The sequence below is a fragment of the Gigantopelta aegis genome, chromosome 3 (assembly GCF_016097555.1).
Source record: "Gigantopelta aegis isolate Gae_Host chromosome 3, Gae_host_genome, whole genome shotgun sequence".
NCBI classification, from domain to species: Eukaryota; Metazoa; Mollusca; class Gastropoda; order Neomphalida; family Peltospiridae; genus Gigantopelta; species Gigantopelta aegis.
The window spans coordinates 59,497,348-59,511,778 of NC_054701.1; the positions used below are offsets into that span (position 1 = coordinate 59,497,348).

At 35.2% G+C, this 14,431-nt stretch overlaps 1 protein-coding gene across 3 annotated transcripts; it reads right to left on the reverse strand.

The window, feature by feature from the left end:
• Positions 1 to 5,114: 5,114 nt before the first annotated feature.
• LOC121368334 (coiled-coil domain-containing protein 92-like) lies at positions 5,115 to 12,938 on the reverse strand. Of its 3 annotated transcripts, XM_041493021.1 has the most exons (5): positions 12,872 to 12,932; positions 11,969 to 12,080; positions 11,390 to 11,537; positions 9,164 to 9,211; positions 5,115 to 8,946 (listed from the first exon to the last, which is right to left on the reverse strand). In XM_041493021.1, the coding sequence occupies exons 3-5, from the start codon at positions 11,514 to 11,516 to the stop codon at positions 8,222 to 8,224; spliced, it is 900 nt and encodes a 299-aa protein (XP_041348955.1). In that variant the 5' UTR covers positions 11,517 to 11,537; positions 11,969 to 12,080; positions 12,872 to 12,932; the 3' UTR covers positions 5,115 to 8,221. The 3 variants fall into 3 exon arrangements, with proteins under 3 accessions (XP_041348955.1, XP_041348957.1, XP_041348956.1); XM_041493023.1 differs by lacking the exon at positions 11,969 to 12,080 and having other exon boundaries at positions 12,872 to 12,938; XM_041493022.1 differs by lacking the exon at positions 12,872 to 12,932 and having other exon boundaries at positions 11,969 to 12,865.
• Between the last annotated feature and the right edge of the window lie 1,493 nt (positions 12,939 to 14,431).

Sequence of the window (14,431 nt, forward strand, 5' to 3'; positions counted from 1 at the left end):
GTGTTTAATAAGAAGTTAAAGTTTGTTTTCTCAACGACACCACTAGAGCACATTGATTTATTGATAATCGGCCATTGGATGTCAACCATTTGGTAATTTTGATATTATAGGGGCAAAACATTCGCTTGATGCGCAGTCGGTCTAGGATCGATCCCCGTCGGTGGACCCATTTGGCTATTTCTCGTTCCAGCCAGTGTTCCACAATTGGTGTAACAAAGGCCGTGGTATGTACTATTCTGTCTGTGGGATGGTGCATATAAAAGATCCATTGCTGCTAATCGAAAAGAGTAGCCCATGAAGTGGCGACAGCGGGTTTCCTCTCTCAATATCTGCGTGGTCCTTAACCATATGTCTGACGCCATATAACCGTAAATAAAATGTATTGAGTGCGCCGTTAAATAAATAAATAAATAAATAAATAAATATATATATATATATATATATATATATATATATATATATATATATATATATATAGGTAACCACATTTGTTCATTAGTAGCAAGGGGTCTTTTATATGCATCATCCCCCAGACAGGATAGGACATACCACGACCTTTGATATACAGGTTGTGGTGCACTGTCTGGAACGAGAAATAGCCCAATGGTCCCACCGACGGGGATAGATGTGACACTATGAGTTATTAATATATGAGATATATACGTGTCACCAACGCAAGACCAGTGGTCAGATAATGTCATCAACTGAAAGATAGAAAGACAAGTGACCAGATATTTATTATTAAGTGTCACCCATGGACATATGGGTGACGTGATGCAGAGATAGACGAACCCCCGATCTTGGAGACTTCCATAAAAGACAGCTTCCAGAGAGTCAACCATTAGTTATTAGCCATTTCATTTCAACTTATTTTCGTGCTTATATCCAATGAAGGTTCAAGCACGCTGTCCTGGACACACATCTCATCTATTTGGGCTGTCTGTCCAGGACAGTGGGTTAGTTGTTAGCTGGTTAGTGGGTAGTGTAGTGGCCTTACACCTACCCATTGAGTTCTTAAAAACCCGCTCCGAGTTGGAGTCGGTATTGAGCTGCGAACCCTGTACCTATCAGCCTGTAGTCCGATGGCTTAACCACTGCTATACCGAGGCCGGTGCTATTAGCCAGCTATCGTACCGGGCAGACTTACACTAGGGCTGTGTTCAATCAGACCGAGCGGGGAAAGGTCCGCTAGACTGGTTTATGCGCTTCACGATAAACCAAATGGCCACGTCGGGAACCAATCAAATAGTTCGCGAACGTTAGCGAAACGTTTGCTGGCTGAACTTGGGGCTGGTGATCACAGGGCCAACAACGTATCTAGGTGAGACTGTAATGTAATCAGTAATATTTTAATAAATATTTTTATAAACAAAGTAATTCTTGTTATGCATGGCGGATCGATGAAGTTATAGCTGGCACTCACAACGCGGACATCTACAACCACTCTAGATAAGAAACCAGACCACGAGCGAAACAATTACGAGCACTGACTCTAGGGTTACTACATCGATCCCAAACCGACCGCGCATCAAACGAACGCTAAATACCACTAAGCTACGTCCCGTCCCTTAATACAAAAAAAGTGTCACGGTTTTAACGGGATTTTTCCATATTTCATATATATATATATATATATATATATATATATATATATATATATATATATATATATATATATATATATATATATATATATTAAATTCAAAATCATAACAGGAAAAAACATCCCCAGTTAAAGAGACATTCCTGAGTTTTCTGCATTGTAAGATGTTCCCGAATTATAAAATATTTCAACGATTAAATTTTCTTGTTTAGAATATCAGTGTCGTCTTAATATTTGTCAGAAGCCCAAACTGGATTTTGTCTTCAAATAATTTCGTTAATAAAATATTTTAGGAAATAAAACGAAATTTAACCTAGTACAAATATTAGAACAATCAGAAACACGTTTAATATACAGCCACTAATATTTTATGCAGAAAAATATATTTGCTATGTAAATACAATCGTTAAAAAGTCTCTGTTAGTCGATCACATCTTAAAAGTGGTAACAAACTCAGGAATATCCCTTTAATGGTCAAACTGTTGATTACATCCAATTTATAATGGTCCTTAATTATTTATAATTAAGACGAGAAAAACTAATGACAGGTATTACCTAGTGTACTGTAAATCAATGTGCGTGTATGCGAACTCTTGACGCCACTTTGGCTTATAAAACTTGATAGCCACTAATTATGACAAGACCTTGACATTTGATGTATATGTATACTAAAACATTAACTAGATGTATATGTATACTAGAATATGCATCTTAGATGAACTAGCACCACAAGAGGGCGGAGGAGTGGAGTGAGCTTTAATTTAGATCAATTGGACGTGATTTATCTTGAATACTTATGCATGTTGTGGGTGGGGAGTGGGATTCACAAAGAAACAAGGTCGAATGCCCGTGGAACTGGTACAGGTTTTGGCTGTTATAAATGCTCTTAATCTTTAATTTATGAGAATATCAGGCAATATTATTTTATTTTTAATTAATTATTATTATTTGCTTGTGTGGTTTTTTTGGTGTTTATTTTAGGGTTTATGAGTGGGTGGGGTTTTGGGGGTTTTTTTTTGTTTGTTTTTTGTTTGTTGTTGGGTTTTTTGGGGGGTCTCTATTAATTAATTGTTTTGAACACGTTTAAAGAGAAGCAAGCGAGGAGATGTGTATTCATATAAAAACACATATTATAGTCCATAAGCCAGACCTCGAATTTTTAGGTTCGACTACCAAATCGGGGGACTAAAAGCCACTATGATTTTCAGTTAGCCTGATTTATGAACTGTATGAAAATATGTGATGGACATTTCAGAAGCCCAACTAAATATGAAAATGGCGGCAATTGGTACTTCTGTGCACTGTGTGCATCTGTAACTTGACTGCTTAAAGGAAACATGTCACGTAAACCATATTTGGCACCAACCATGTACAATTAATTTAAATTGAATACCAAAAAAAAAAAATTATAAAAATTAATTACTTAAAAAAATATCTCCATGAAAGAACCCCAGATACGAGCCCAGTTTTGTACCAAGCATTTTACTTTCACGTGAAAAACACCACATGAGTCAACCACGGCTTACATAATCATTTGAAAATGATAAAAACAAGATAAATCAATATATACTCTTCAAAAAAAGAAAGAAGGAAACTTGACATTGATTTTCAAAGTTTAATAATAATAATAACAGGCATATGTGTGACATTGGAATGGGGAAAATGTCAGTATCGGTTATGATCAACGCGAGCCCCGATGACAGCTTGACAACGGCGACGCATGGAAGCAATCAAACGTTGCACAACACGTTGTGGAATGTTCTGCCACTCATGGTGCAGTGTCGGTAGGACGTTGCGAAAGTGTCTGGGGTGGTGGATTCCTCCGGCGCACACGCTGATCCAGTGCATCCCATAGATGTTCTATTGGGTTTAAATCCGGCGAACGGGCAAGCCAAGGTAATGTCTGGACGTTGTGGCGATGCAAAAACTCCTGACTAATACGTGTAACATGTGGTCTGGCATTGTCATGCTGAAACATTCAGCCATTGACGTTCATGTGGAGTGACGTGATGCTGCAGGATCTCGTCTCGACATCTGATGCTCGTCAGTGCATCTGCCACATGCACAAGAGCCGTCCTACCATTATGATGGATTCCTGCCCACACCATGACACTGCCACCACCAAAACGGTCGACTTGTTGCACGCAGTTTGGAGAATAACATTCCCCTCGACACGTGTGCATCCATCATCGTGGAGCACTGGTTAGAACAAGAACGCTATGCAGTGTATGCAGTCATGATCCACTGTCGGGTGAAGGAGGAAATGTTTTATTTAACAACGCACTCAACACATTTTATTTTCGGTTATATGGCGTTGGGCATCTGGTTAAGGACCACAGATATTGAGAGAGGAAACTCGCTGTCGCCACTTCATGGGCTACTCTTTTCGATTAGCAGCAATGGATCTTTTATATGCACCATGCCATAGTACATACCATGGCCTTTGTTACACCAGTTGTGGAGCACTGGCTGGAACGAGAAATAGCCCAATGGGTCCACCGACGGGGATCGATCCTAGATGACCGCGCATCAAGTGAACGCTTTTACCACTGAGCTACGTCCCGCCCCCCCCCCCCCCATTGTCCGTTGATCGATCTCTAGTGAAAAGCCGATGTTGACCACAACATATGGTTCCATCTTCATCTGTAGGAGGACTGCCATGTTTAAAGTACGAAGCATTAAAATGTAAAAAAAATAATACTAAAATTTAGTTGCCATAAACAAACGTCTGAATGCGCACACGGATATGCATATAATATTTTAGACAACGAACTGTTAGTATTACTCAATTTACTGAGAGAGCAAAGTAACATTAAAGTGAAACTAACCTTGATTAAACTAAATGATAGTTGATAATATTGTCAAATGGAAAAAAATAAAGAAATGTTTTATTTAATGATGCACTCAACACATTGTATTTACGGATATATGGCGTCAGACATTATGGGTAAGGACCACACAGATATTAGGAGAGGAAACCCACTGTCGCCACTTCATGGGCTACTCTTTTCGATTAGCAGAAAGGGATCTTATATATGCACCATCCCACATACAGGGTAGTACATACCACGGCCTTTGATATCCCAGTGGGCCCAGCGACGGGGATCGACCCCCCACCAACCGCTGTACCACTGGGCTACGTCCCGCCCCTATTGTCAAATGGTGTAAATTTTTAATTCAATAACAAATGATCACAGAAATTTCCCAGTTTTCGCATAGGGGACCAGTGTGAAATTTTAACTGATAACAAACCTTTAGGTGTTTGTTTTTCTTCTGCATGTTTTAATAATAACTTTCCATGTCAAACATTATTATTGACACATTACAGGGAAGAAATTAATTAACTTCTTAATTTGACGTTCAAATGTATATCATCAGTTATTTTAACTCAATCCCACAATATTAAAATAATTTAGGGATCCCTTGAAGTCTTGTACTTTAAAACATTTTACCCCTCACATACAGACCATTGATGAGACACCAACAACATAATGACAATGAAAAGAGTAAGTTTCAGTGTGTTATTTTAATACATTATTCCATCAAATGTAATACATGTACTAGAAAATGTTCTCGTCAGGCAAGCGCTCGGTCACATGCACGTGTCTGGTGATTTCATTATTCAGTGAATATTCAAAAGAACACTCGAGCACCACATAATTTACAAAATACACAAGACAAGATATTGGCTGCCATTACATCTGTGTTTAGCATGAGGCCACCTCAATAAAAAATAAAAAACCCCACATTGTTTGCTGTTACCCATGAGATGTATATAACTTGCTCTACTTCACTCCAACTCATTTCTTTTTCTTTAATATCTTATCCATAGGATATTATTCAACAACAGAATAATAATAAATAATAACAGAAGTTTTAAATGTCTACCAACCGATCCACTGTTAAAATGGAGGACTGGTTTACAGCAACCACCCCCACCCAATTTTTTTATAACGATGGCCTGATAACCATGTATTAAAATACTAACAAAGCCACAGCCTACACAATCATAAAAATGTCTAAATACTCACAACATTATAAGCAGGCATTTGTGCATGTTCAAGATTAGTTTTTAAAATAAATAAACAGTACTCTGTACCACATATCAGAGTTGAACATAATAATACTGTGAATAGTATTTTATGGGTTTAAAATTAAAACAAAAATCAACAACATGTAACACCTGTCTACCATATTAAGCATGTAACATGTAAAATAAATTCATATTGGTTTACTCGCAACTTCTCGTAAAATATTGAGCTACAAAAAAACAACAATGTAATTCTCACAGCAGTTATACTCGTTGCATTAGTCAACCACTCTCAACCAATCTCTCAACCAATCTCTCAACCACTATCAACCACTGAAAAACAGGCAAAGCAGTTTTCTATCTTTTGTGTATATAAATTAGTTTAAAATCAGATCACAGCAATACTTCTTGAATTAAAATATTCTCGTAAATATATCACAAAAATAAATAAATATCACAAGTCAGCATTCTACCATAAAGATTATTTGATTATTTGTGGACAAAATATTACTGACTGCAAAGCAAACCTATTGGAATACAGCTTCATATGAAGATGTCTGTTTTTGCCCTCCCCTCCTACATAATGACCCTCTTTTGTTGGCACATTAATGTTATCCTAAAAACATTTATGTAACTCATTTCCTCTTGTTATCCTAAAAACATTTATGTAACTCATTTCCTCTTAATTGTCTTATAATCCACTACCTTTCCTCTCTGGTCAACCCAACAGAGAATGCAAAATGGATTATAAGATTATAATATCCATTTTTTTTCAGTTTGGCCATCTAAGTAATCTAAATATGATCAGCAAATGATATGTTGTATTTTGGAACATATTACGAAAACCTGGAGGTTAAAAACACAAGTTATAGAAAACCCTGACCCTTGGAATAGAACATTTTTAGCCAGGTTTGCAAACCTCATTCCTTAAGTATGTGCACCGACAATCCCCACCCTACCCCACCACACACCTGTGTGTCAACCTTGATTTGTTTTTAGTTTACCACTCACAAAATGCTAGTAATAACATAAATGTATGTGATTATTATTTTGTTTTGGTTTTACATACACATGTATTTGTTTTTAGTTTTTGTTCTTATCATCTAGTACAGACAAGTGATGCAGTTTTTAAAGATAATGACAAAAATGCTAAATGTACATACATTTGTATTTTAAACGCCTTACATTGGTTTTATTAATAATTTATCAGGGCAACAGGAATGTTTAACGACAACCCAGCACAATGACTGATCAGTAGATGTATGAAGGATATGCTAAGATGAAGAGCTCATAGACTGACCACTGAACAACAAGTTACAAGTATTCTGTTTGAGCAGCAGTATGCCGTCTCTAAATGCACAATTCCTACAACCACACACAACAAACAGCAGACATCAGCCTCATACATACCAGTCAGGGAGCATGAGTTGGAGCAGGAATGTTAATACATCAAGTGATATGCAACAACAATAATAACAAGAGAAATCCCTCAAAACCACTCTCGGTATACAAGAATTCCATCAAAACAGGACGTTTTTCAGAGTCCCTTTTTAAATATTGGTACAGAACCTTTCTTATACCGGATATCCCTTAAAACAGAGTACACTATAGTCCATTAGCTCATAATTCTTAAACATTACACAATCAAATGCAAACTTAACCTTACAGCTATCCATGAACAAAATGTGATGGGTGTAATTAATTGCACTCCTAACATAGATCAATCAAGATATCATATCAAGCATTGATATTTTATCCCTTTGTAGTACCATTTTCTTAAAAATCCACGCCATGAGCCTGAGGGGAGCTATAGATGACTTTCCTTGAAATAGTCTCAGGAGTGATGAAGAAACAGAATGATAGGTTCTGTTAAATGGTAAGGCCTGATGTTCAAATGGGGGTTTTCCCATTCTAATACAGGTACTTTCCCCAACCATTTAAACATTTTCCATAAATCGACATTAGGTTTCATCAAAATGTGAAACAGAAATAAATATAATAGTTATTAAAAAATAATATTACACATAACTGACAAACTGGTTAAAATGGTTCTGCATTAGTTGATTTTTACAAACGTGATAAAAACAACTTAATTCTATTTGTAACTGCTTCAGACTGCAACACTGGTTTTTAAATAAACTTTTACTGTATTTTTTTTTTTTAAACTTGACAAATCACTGCACATATCCACAGTGAAGTTTCCATGAACTTGGGGAAAGTGTCAATCCTAAGAAAACATCTATTTATGACATTTCAAATACATTACTGTATTATCAGCCTACAAAACCAAGATATACAACATTCTAAGACTACAACTGCTTATGATTGTCATACAACATCAATTACAATAAGGTGATACAGATTTGACATGGGTGGTTAATAAATGGGTGGTTAATAAAAATCAGTTTCACAGCATCTAATTATTTTTGTCAGATTACATAATGAAATGAGATCACATAAAATGCACAAACACAACAACCAGTTTTCTATCCAGATATCTACAGAACATCCATCAAACTGCCAGCTAATTCCATGATGGAATAAAATTATACTTTTTCCCTCTGCATGGAACAAAAGAATTATTTTTATCAGTTATATTCGGAACTTCGAGATTCTTGTGCATGCCCCCATGAAGCATCTGTGTGTGAAACCTGTTCTACGGCTAACGTCGCCACTTCGGGAGACGATGACTCAGCCTTTCTGCGTGCAACACAATTGGCTGACCGCACGACATTATGCACAATAACCGGTTTCCCACCATGTTGTACAGGAATTGGAGGAAGGACGGGTTGAGTTTTTACAGTCGTCGGCATTTCGGTTCGTGTGATGAAAGGAGCAACATCTGGCGATTCAGATCGACTCGAGCCACTGCTTTTGGATGAGAGAATTCTCAGTGGACGGTTTTCAAGATCCTCTGTATGCAGGGGAAGACCGACCGATCGTCGAACGTAAGAGCGGCGGACTCGGGGCGGAATGTCTTTTGGAGGGGCTGGTATTCGCACAGCTTGAGTTCTTCTTATGGACGAATCTACGGTTGAGTCCAGATCTACTTTCTGTTTTATTTTGATTCTGTGAAGTTCAGTGGTTAAATAAGCCACACTGTTTGACTTTACGTCAAGGTCGGCCCTCAGCGAGTTTATCTGCTGCATGTGTGCCCTTTGTTCATCTAGATACCTCTTCTTCTGAAGCCTCAGTTCATGTTCTAGGATTTGTACTTTTTTATTCTTCTGAACTATTTCTTCCCTCAGCTGTGATTCTAGTTCTTTGCATTCTTTAATGCTTGTTTCCAAGTCAAAAGTATTATCCTGTACATCTGAAACAAAATAGTTATCAATTATTACAACATGACACTTTCTTTTTTTTTAAATCAAAATGGATGGATGGATAAACATGCAAGAAATAGTTGTATCAAATTTTAGTAATACTACTCCAACTTTAGTGCCAGACTACCAGACTGCCTGGAAAATTAAATACTGGTAGTGAAGAACATCGTGCTTAGTTTTGAATTCAAACACAAATATATAGTTTACCTGTTTCAACAGACGGCTGCTCTGTTACATGTAACTGAAACTGCAAATCTGAAGAAGAAAAAAAAAACTCTACAATTTAATGTGATACAAGCCCTGCATTATCTATATAATTAAAAAAACACAACAATTTACTATGATTCAATGGCAAAACAAGCCCTACATTATATAAATAAACAAACAAAACAATTTAATGTCATAAGGGCTGTTAAAAATCTTTCCAAAGATAAGTAAATCTGCAGAATGGGAACTTGTGTTGTAAAGATCATTTATAGACCTACATTAAATAAAAACAATTTCTAGGGATAGTTTGAATAACTGAAATGTAGTCTAACAGAGTCAAATGTATACCAATTCAGACCATAGATGAGACTAAAAAGGTGATTTACTTCTTTGTACATGAACCCAATTCTTTAATGTTTTGGCACAAACACCAATAGTTGTTCCCAAAGGGACCACCATTTGTCATACCATGGAATTTGCTACATGTTATTTATTTTTGAGCTGATTGTTTTCTTAATTACACAAAAAAATAGGTTTTTTTGTTTTTTAAATTTTCAAAATACTTTTATTTTTATTCTTATGTCACACCAAACTGAAATTACTTACCAAAAAAAAAAAAAAAAAGAAGACTTTTGTAGGAAGATGGGACAGACCATAGATTTAATACTGTGATTTGGTATGGTATGTCAGTGGGAAATGGACCAAGCATACATTTAGTCACCATTCTACAATGTATATGTGAACTTACCTGGCAGTGGTATCAAGTTAAATTGTAATGTACTAGCCTTAATTTCATTTAATGATTAATGATCAGTTAATAATAGATTAAATGTACCCTGTCATTTAACAAACTTAGAATTATTTGCTACCTGACATATTCTATAAAACAAAATTAATTAACTCTTTCTCTCCTATTCTCGACTGCAGTCGAGACGCGACCGGTCTTTGTAAACACAGCTGTCAACATTCATAGGAGTTATCTATCTTGATTCTGTGAACACTAGAACATAGTACAATGACAACATAGTACAATGACAATCAAACACGTTGAGGTTATTTTGTTGACTGGTATTTAAGTTATTATCGCAATATCAAAAAGAAAAAAAAAACGTCTAAATTTATGTAAACATTATTGATGAAGTAACGCACACATGGATTCGTTATCTCGCTATTTGTATAATTATTTATTTTAAAACTTGTTGGGACATAATTATTTAATGAAAACTGAAGATTTATAAAGAATGTATTCGCTGAAAATAACTGATAATACAGACTTTGAAGTAGATGAATGGGATGGATTACCTGTCGTCGATTGAAAATGAAAATAAACTGTCATAAACAATGACATCATGGAAACAAAACAAATTTAATATTAATAAGTTCTTCTGTAAATTTTATTTTGGTAAGTAGACTTACTAATTTGTCCTCTAAACTATGACACACATCAAAATAGTGTTAAATTAGTTGATTTTTTTTTACAATTTGAGGTTGAATAATGTAGGTTTCAAATTAAATATTTCACGTTGGAAAGCTGGGTGGATAAGAGTTAAATGTTTTTAATTTACATTTTCTCAAACTAATTACAAAATTTATATAGTTCTAACATTCAGTTTCCTCAATAAACAATAAGCCTTGAATACAGAGTAAATGCAAACTGTGTATCATGGTTCATTTATTCATAACTACTGGTAGTGTACCAAAGAACTAAAGGGAAGTAACTCAGACTCGTCGGTTCTACTTTATACTGAAATTTCATACTTAGTTTGTCAAACGGTTTGAGTGAGCAATACTTTGATTACGGTAACTCAATCAGCCCATTACTGTTAGTATTGAATGTTGATTGCAATATATTTAACAATTTAATCATATGTACGATACAAACACAAATATATAGTGGGTTGTTTTAATTTATTTTGATATTGCAGTGTACATGTGATTTTACAGCATTCTGAACATTACTGACATTACTAAGCTAACATTAGACAGTTAATAAAAAGATTCAAGAAAATATTATAATCAGTGATCAATACTCTTTCATGTTTGAATGAATTTTTTGGGGGAGTGAGACCCGACCTCCCCACCTAAAAATGTCACTCGCCAGTCTAGACCCTGACCCTGCACAATTTCCTGCTTGGTGAATGCTCTACCACTAAGCTACATCCACTACCACCTTTAGGATTTACAAGTGAAACTCGAGACAAATTGAATAATCTCACTAAAACGCACCAGAACATTTTTTCTGCAGTGAATGTATTTCTTCATGCAGAGCCTTAAGTGTGTTGGCATGCTCCTGCTGAATAAAGAGGATGGAACTCTCCAGGTTCCGCTGGTAGGTGGCTGTCTGATTCATCATTACGTCACACCATGTCACACTCTGGAATGGTGAAAAACAAATCCTATGTTATACTGATACACAGAAAACAAGGTGTAAAAAAGAAGAAGCAAAAGCTTGCAATGAAAGGCCATTGTTGCCTTGTTTCAATTTCTGTACATGTAACAAAACAAGTGTTTGTTGCCTTGTTTCAATTTCTGTACATGTAACAAAACAAGTGTTCTTATTAAATCCTAACAAAGTCAGATACTGTGTCCAGAATAGACATGCCTCAGGCCTTTAAGAATTAAAAATTTGCGTAAACCATTTATGGGTTATACAAAAACAAATTCAGGTAACCCATTTTGTTTTTACTTAACCCATCTTTATTACGTATATGATGTCATAAATTCAATGTGCGAAAAAAAAATGGGTTATGCAAACTATACTTATGCAGGTGAAGCACTTACGCAGACGATGCAAACTATACTTACGCAGGCGATGCAAACAAAACTATGACTCTTGAATTTTCAGAGTCCTGTGCCTGAACCATAAATTGATAGTGGCATGGTAGTGCTTCTTATTTCACAGTTGTATTCAGCTCATCTAAAGCGAAGCACATAGGAAACTATATAGGGTAAACTGAACACGAGTTAAAACAACTTTGAAGCTGTATTTCTGGGGTGTTCCACTAGAACAGGGATTATAGATTAAATAAATTACAAAGATTAGCTTATGAACTTCTAAAAGTTGTTCTTTGTTCCAACATCAAGTGATTAGTCTTTTCATTTAACTGCGGTATAATGGCGTGGGGTCTTCAAAATTGTTTTTTTTTAAAAAGACAAAATTACACAAAAATGTATTCCTCAAACATCCATATGATGGCATATATCCTAATTAGAATTTTTTTTATATAGGCTACCATGGGCTGGCATTTTTCCTGATTTGATACAATGTTTGACTATTTAAATACCATTACACTGATCATTTATGAGTTTGCTGAAACATTACTGAATATGGGTGATGTCGAATTTCTTTCTTGGATCAGTGGTTGCAGGCATAAACAGATTTATGACAGAATAATCAATTTTTATTAATAACAATTTGTAAAACCATCTGCATATATAATTGACGGCGATCTCGCCCAAATACAACTGGAAATGATATTTACGGTGACATCATAATTTGGCGAGATCGCTGTGCTACTTAGCGTGGGCTTGGAGCCAAGTGGAGGGCTAAAGTGTAGCTTAACCTGAAACATTTTAAAAGCAAATATATAAGAAATAACAAATTAAATATAAAAATTAATGTGATAAATTTGGGAATAAATTTATGTGCCAATCAAAATCTCATGATGTCATTTTCAACAAAACATGCAATTATACCACACACTTTACCCTAACAACATCGCTTTGGAGGCAGCCATTCCTTCGATACAAGAATGTCAATGCATTGTGGGTAAACTAAAAAAAAAACACAACCAAAAACCATTATTGTAGAAAATGTTATACAAATAAATTACGAACACTACTAATTTCTTAATGTTTTGTCGTAAGAAGAAATATATGTTAAAAATGTAATAATATTTATTAATCTGTTTCGATCCGTATTTTAGTATTATTATACTATATTCTAAATAACAAGTCGTATATTACAGTAGTTTGAATGCACTGTTATTTTTTTTCTGAGCCTATTGTTTTCTAAATTGAACACAAAAATAGTTGGGGTTTTTTTTTTTTTTCTTTGTTTTTGTGGGGGGTTGTTGTTTTTTTGTTGTGGGGTTTTGTTGTTGTTGTGGGGGTTTTTTGGGGGGAGGAGTTGTTTTTGGTTTGTTTTTTAATTTCCAAAACACTTTTACCTTTTTACGTACGTCAAACCAAACTAAAATTATTTTTAAAAAAACCACATTTTTTGTGGGAGGGTGTATTCAATCAAGCTTTCATAGCCTGAGTACTCTGGCGGTTAGAGGACTAGAGGGACATTTGGACAGTTATCACGGTCTCTAACCGTCAGAGACCGATCTATATCAATATTGCACAATCTCTTCCTACTAAACGGTAGTCAAATAGTGCACCTCTAATAGGCCTACAACAACAATCCTATGGTTGACTTCAATTACCTTTACATCGATCATTTTCGAGCTACCAGATAAAAAATGTCCACATATTAATCACTAATACACACACTACAGAAAGTATAACTAAAACCAAATCAATGTTATTCACAAGAAAACTACATATTGATATTCCTAAGCTATATCTTAATGGAATTCCTCTTGATAATGTAACCTCCCACAAACATCTAGGGCTTACTTTAAACTCCAATGGTAGATGGACAGATATATATATTAAAGCTTGTAAACGACTTAACATTCTACGCATGTTAAAATATAAATTAAATAGAAATTCCCTAACTGTATGTTGCATTTATAAGACCAATCTTAGAATATGGTAATATAATTTGAGATAATTGTACAGCTGAAGAATCCAATACAATTGAGTCAGTACAACATGAAGCTGCCCGTATCATTACAGGACTTAGGAAAGGAACATCTCCAGACAAACTATATTATGAACTTGGTTGGGAACCTTTATATAAACGTCGCAAAAATAGTAAATTAATTCTAATGCATAAAATACTTAAAGGCGAAACACCTCAATATCTACTGGATGAAATCTTGCCATATGTTAATCCCACTAATCGTTTTACACTCAGAAATCAACGTTCATTCACTCCACCAACATGCCATACTAATTCATATAAAAACAGCTTTATTCCTAATACTTTGGACTTATGGAATGATCTTGACAGTTTAACTCAAAATTAACCATGTCTGCGTACCTATAAAAAATTTATAAAAAAGGGAAATCCCAATCCTTCATCTACTCTCTATCTTTATGGAAATCGTAACTGTAATATTATCCATTGTCAGCTTCGTAACTATGCTAGCAACTTAA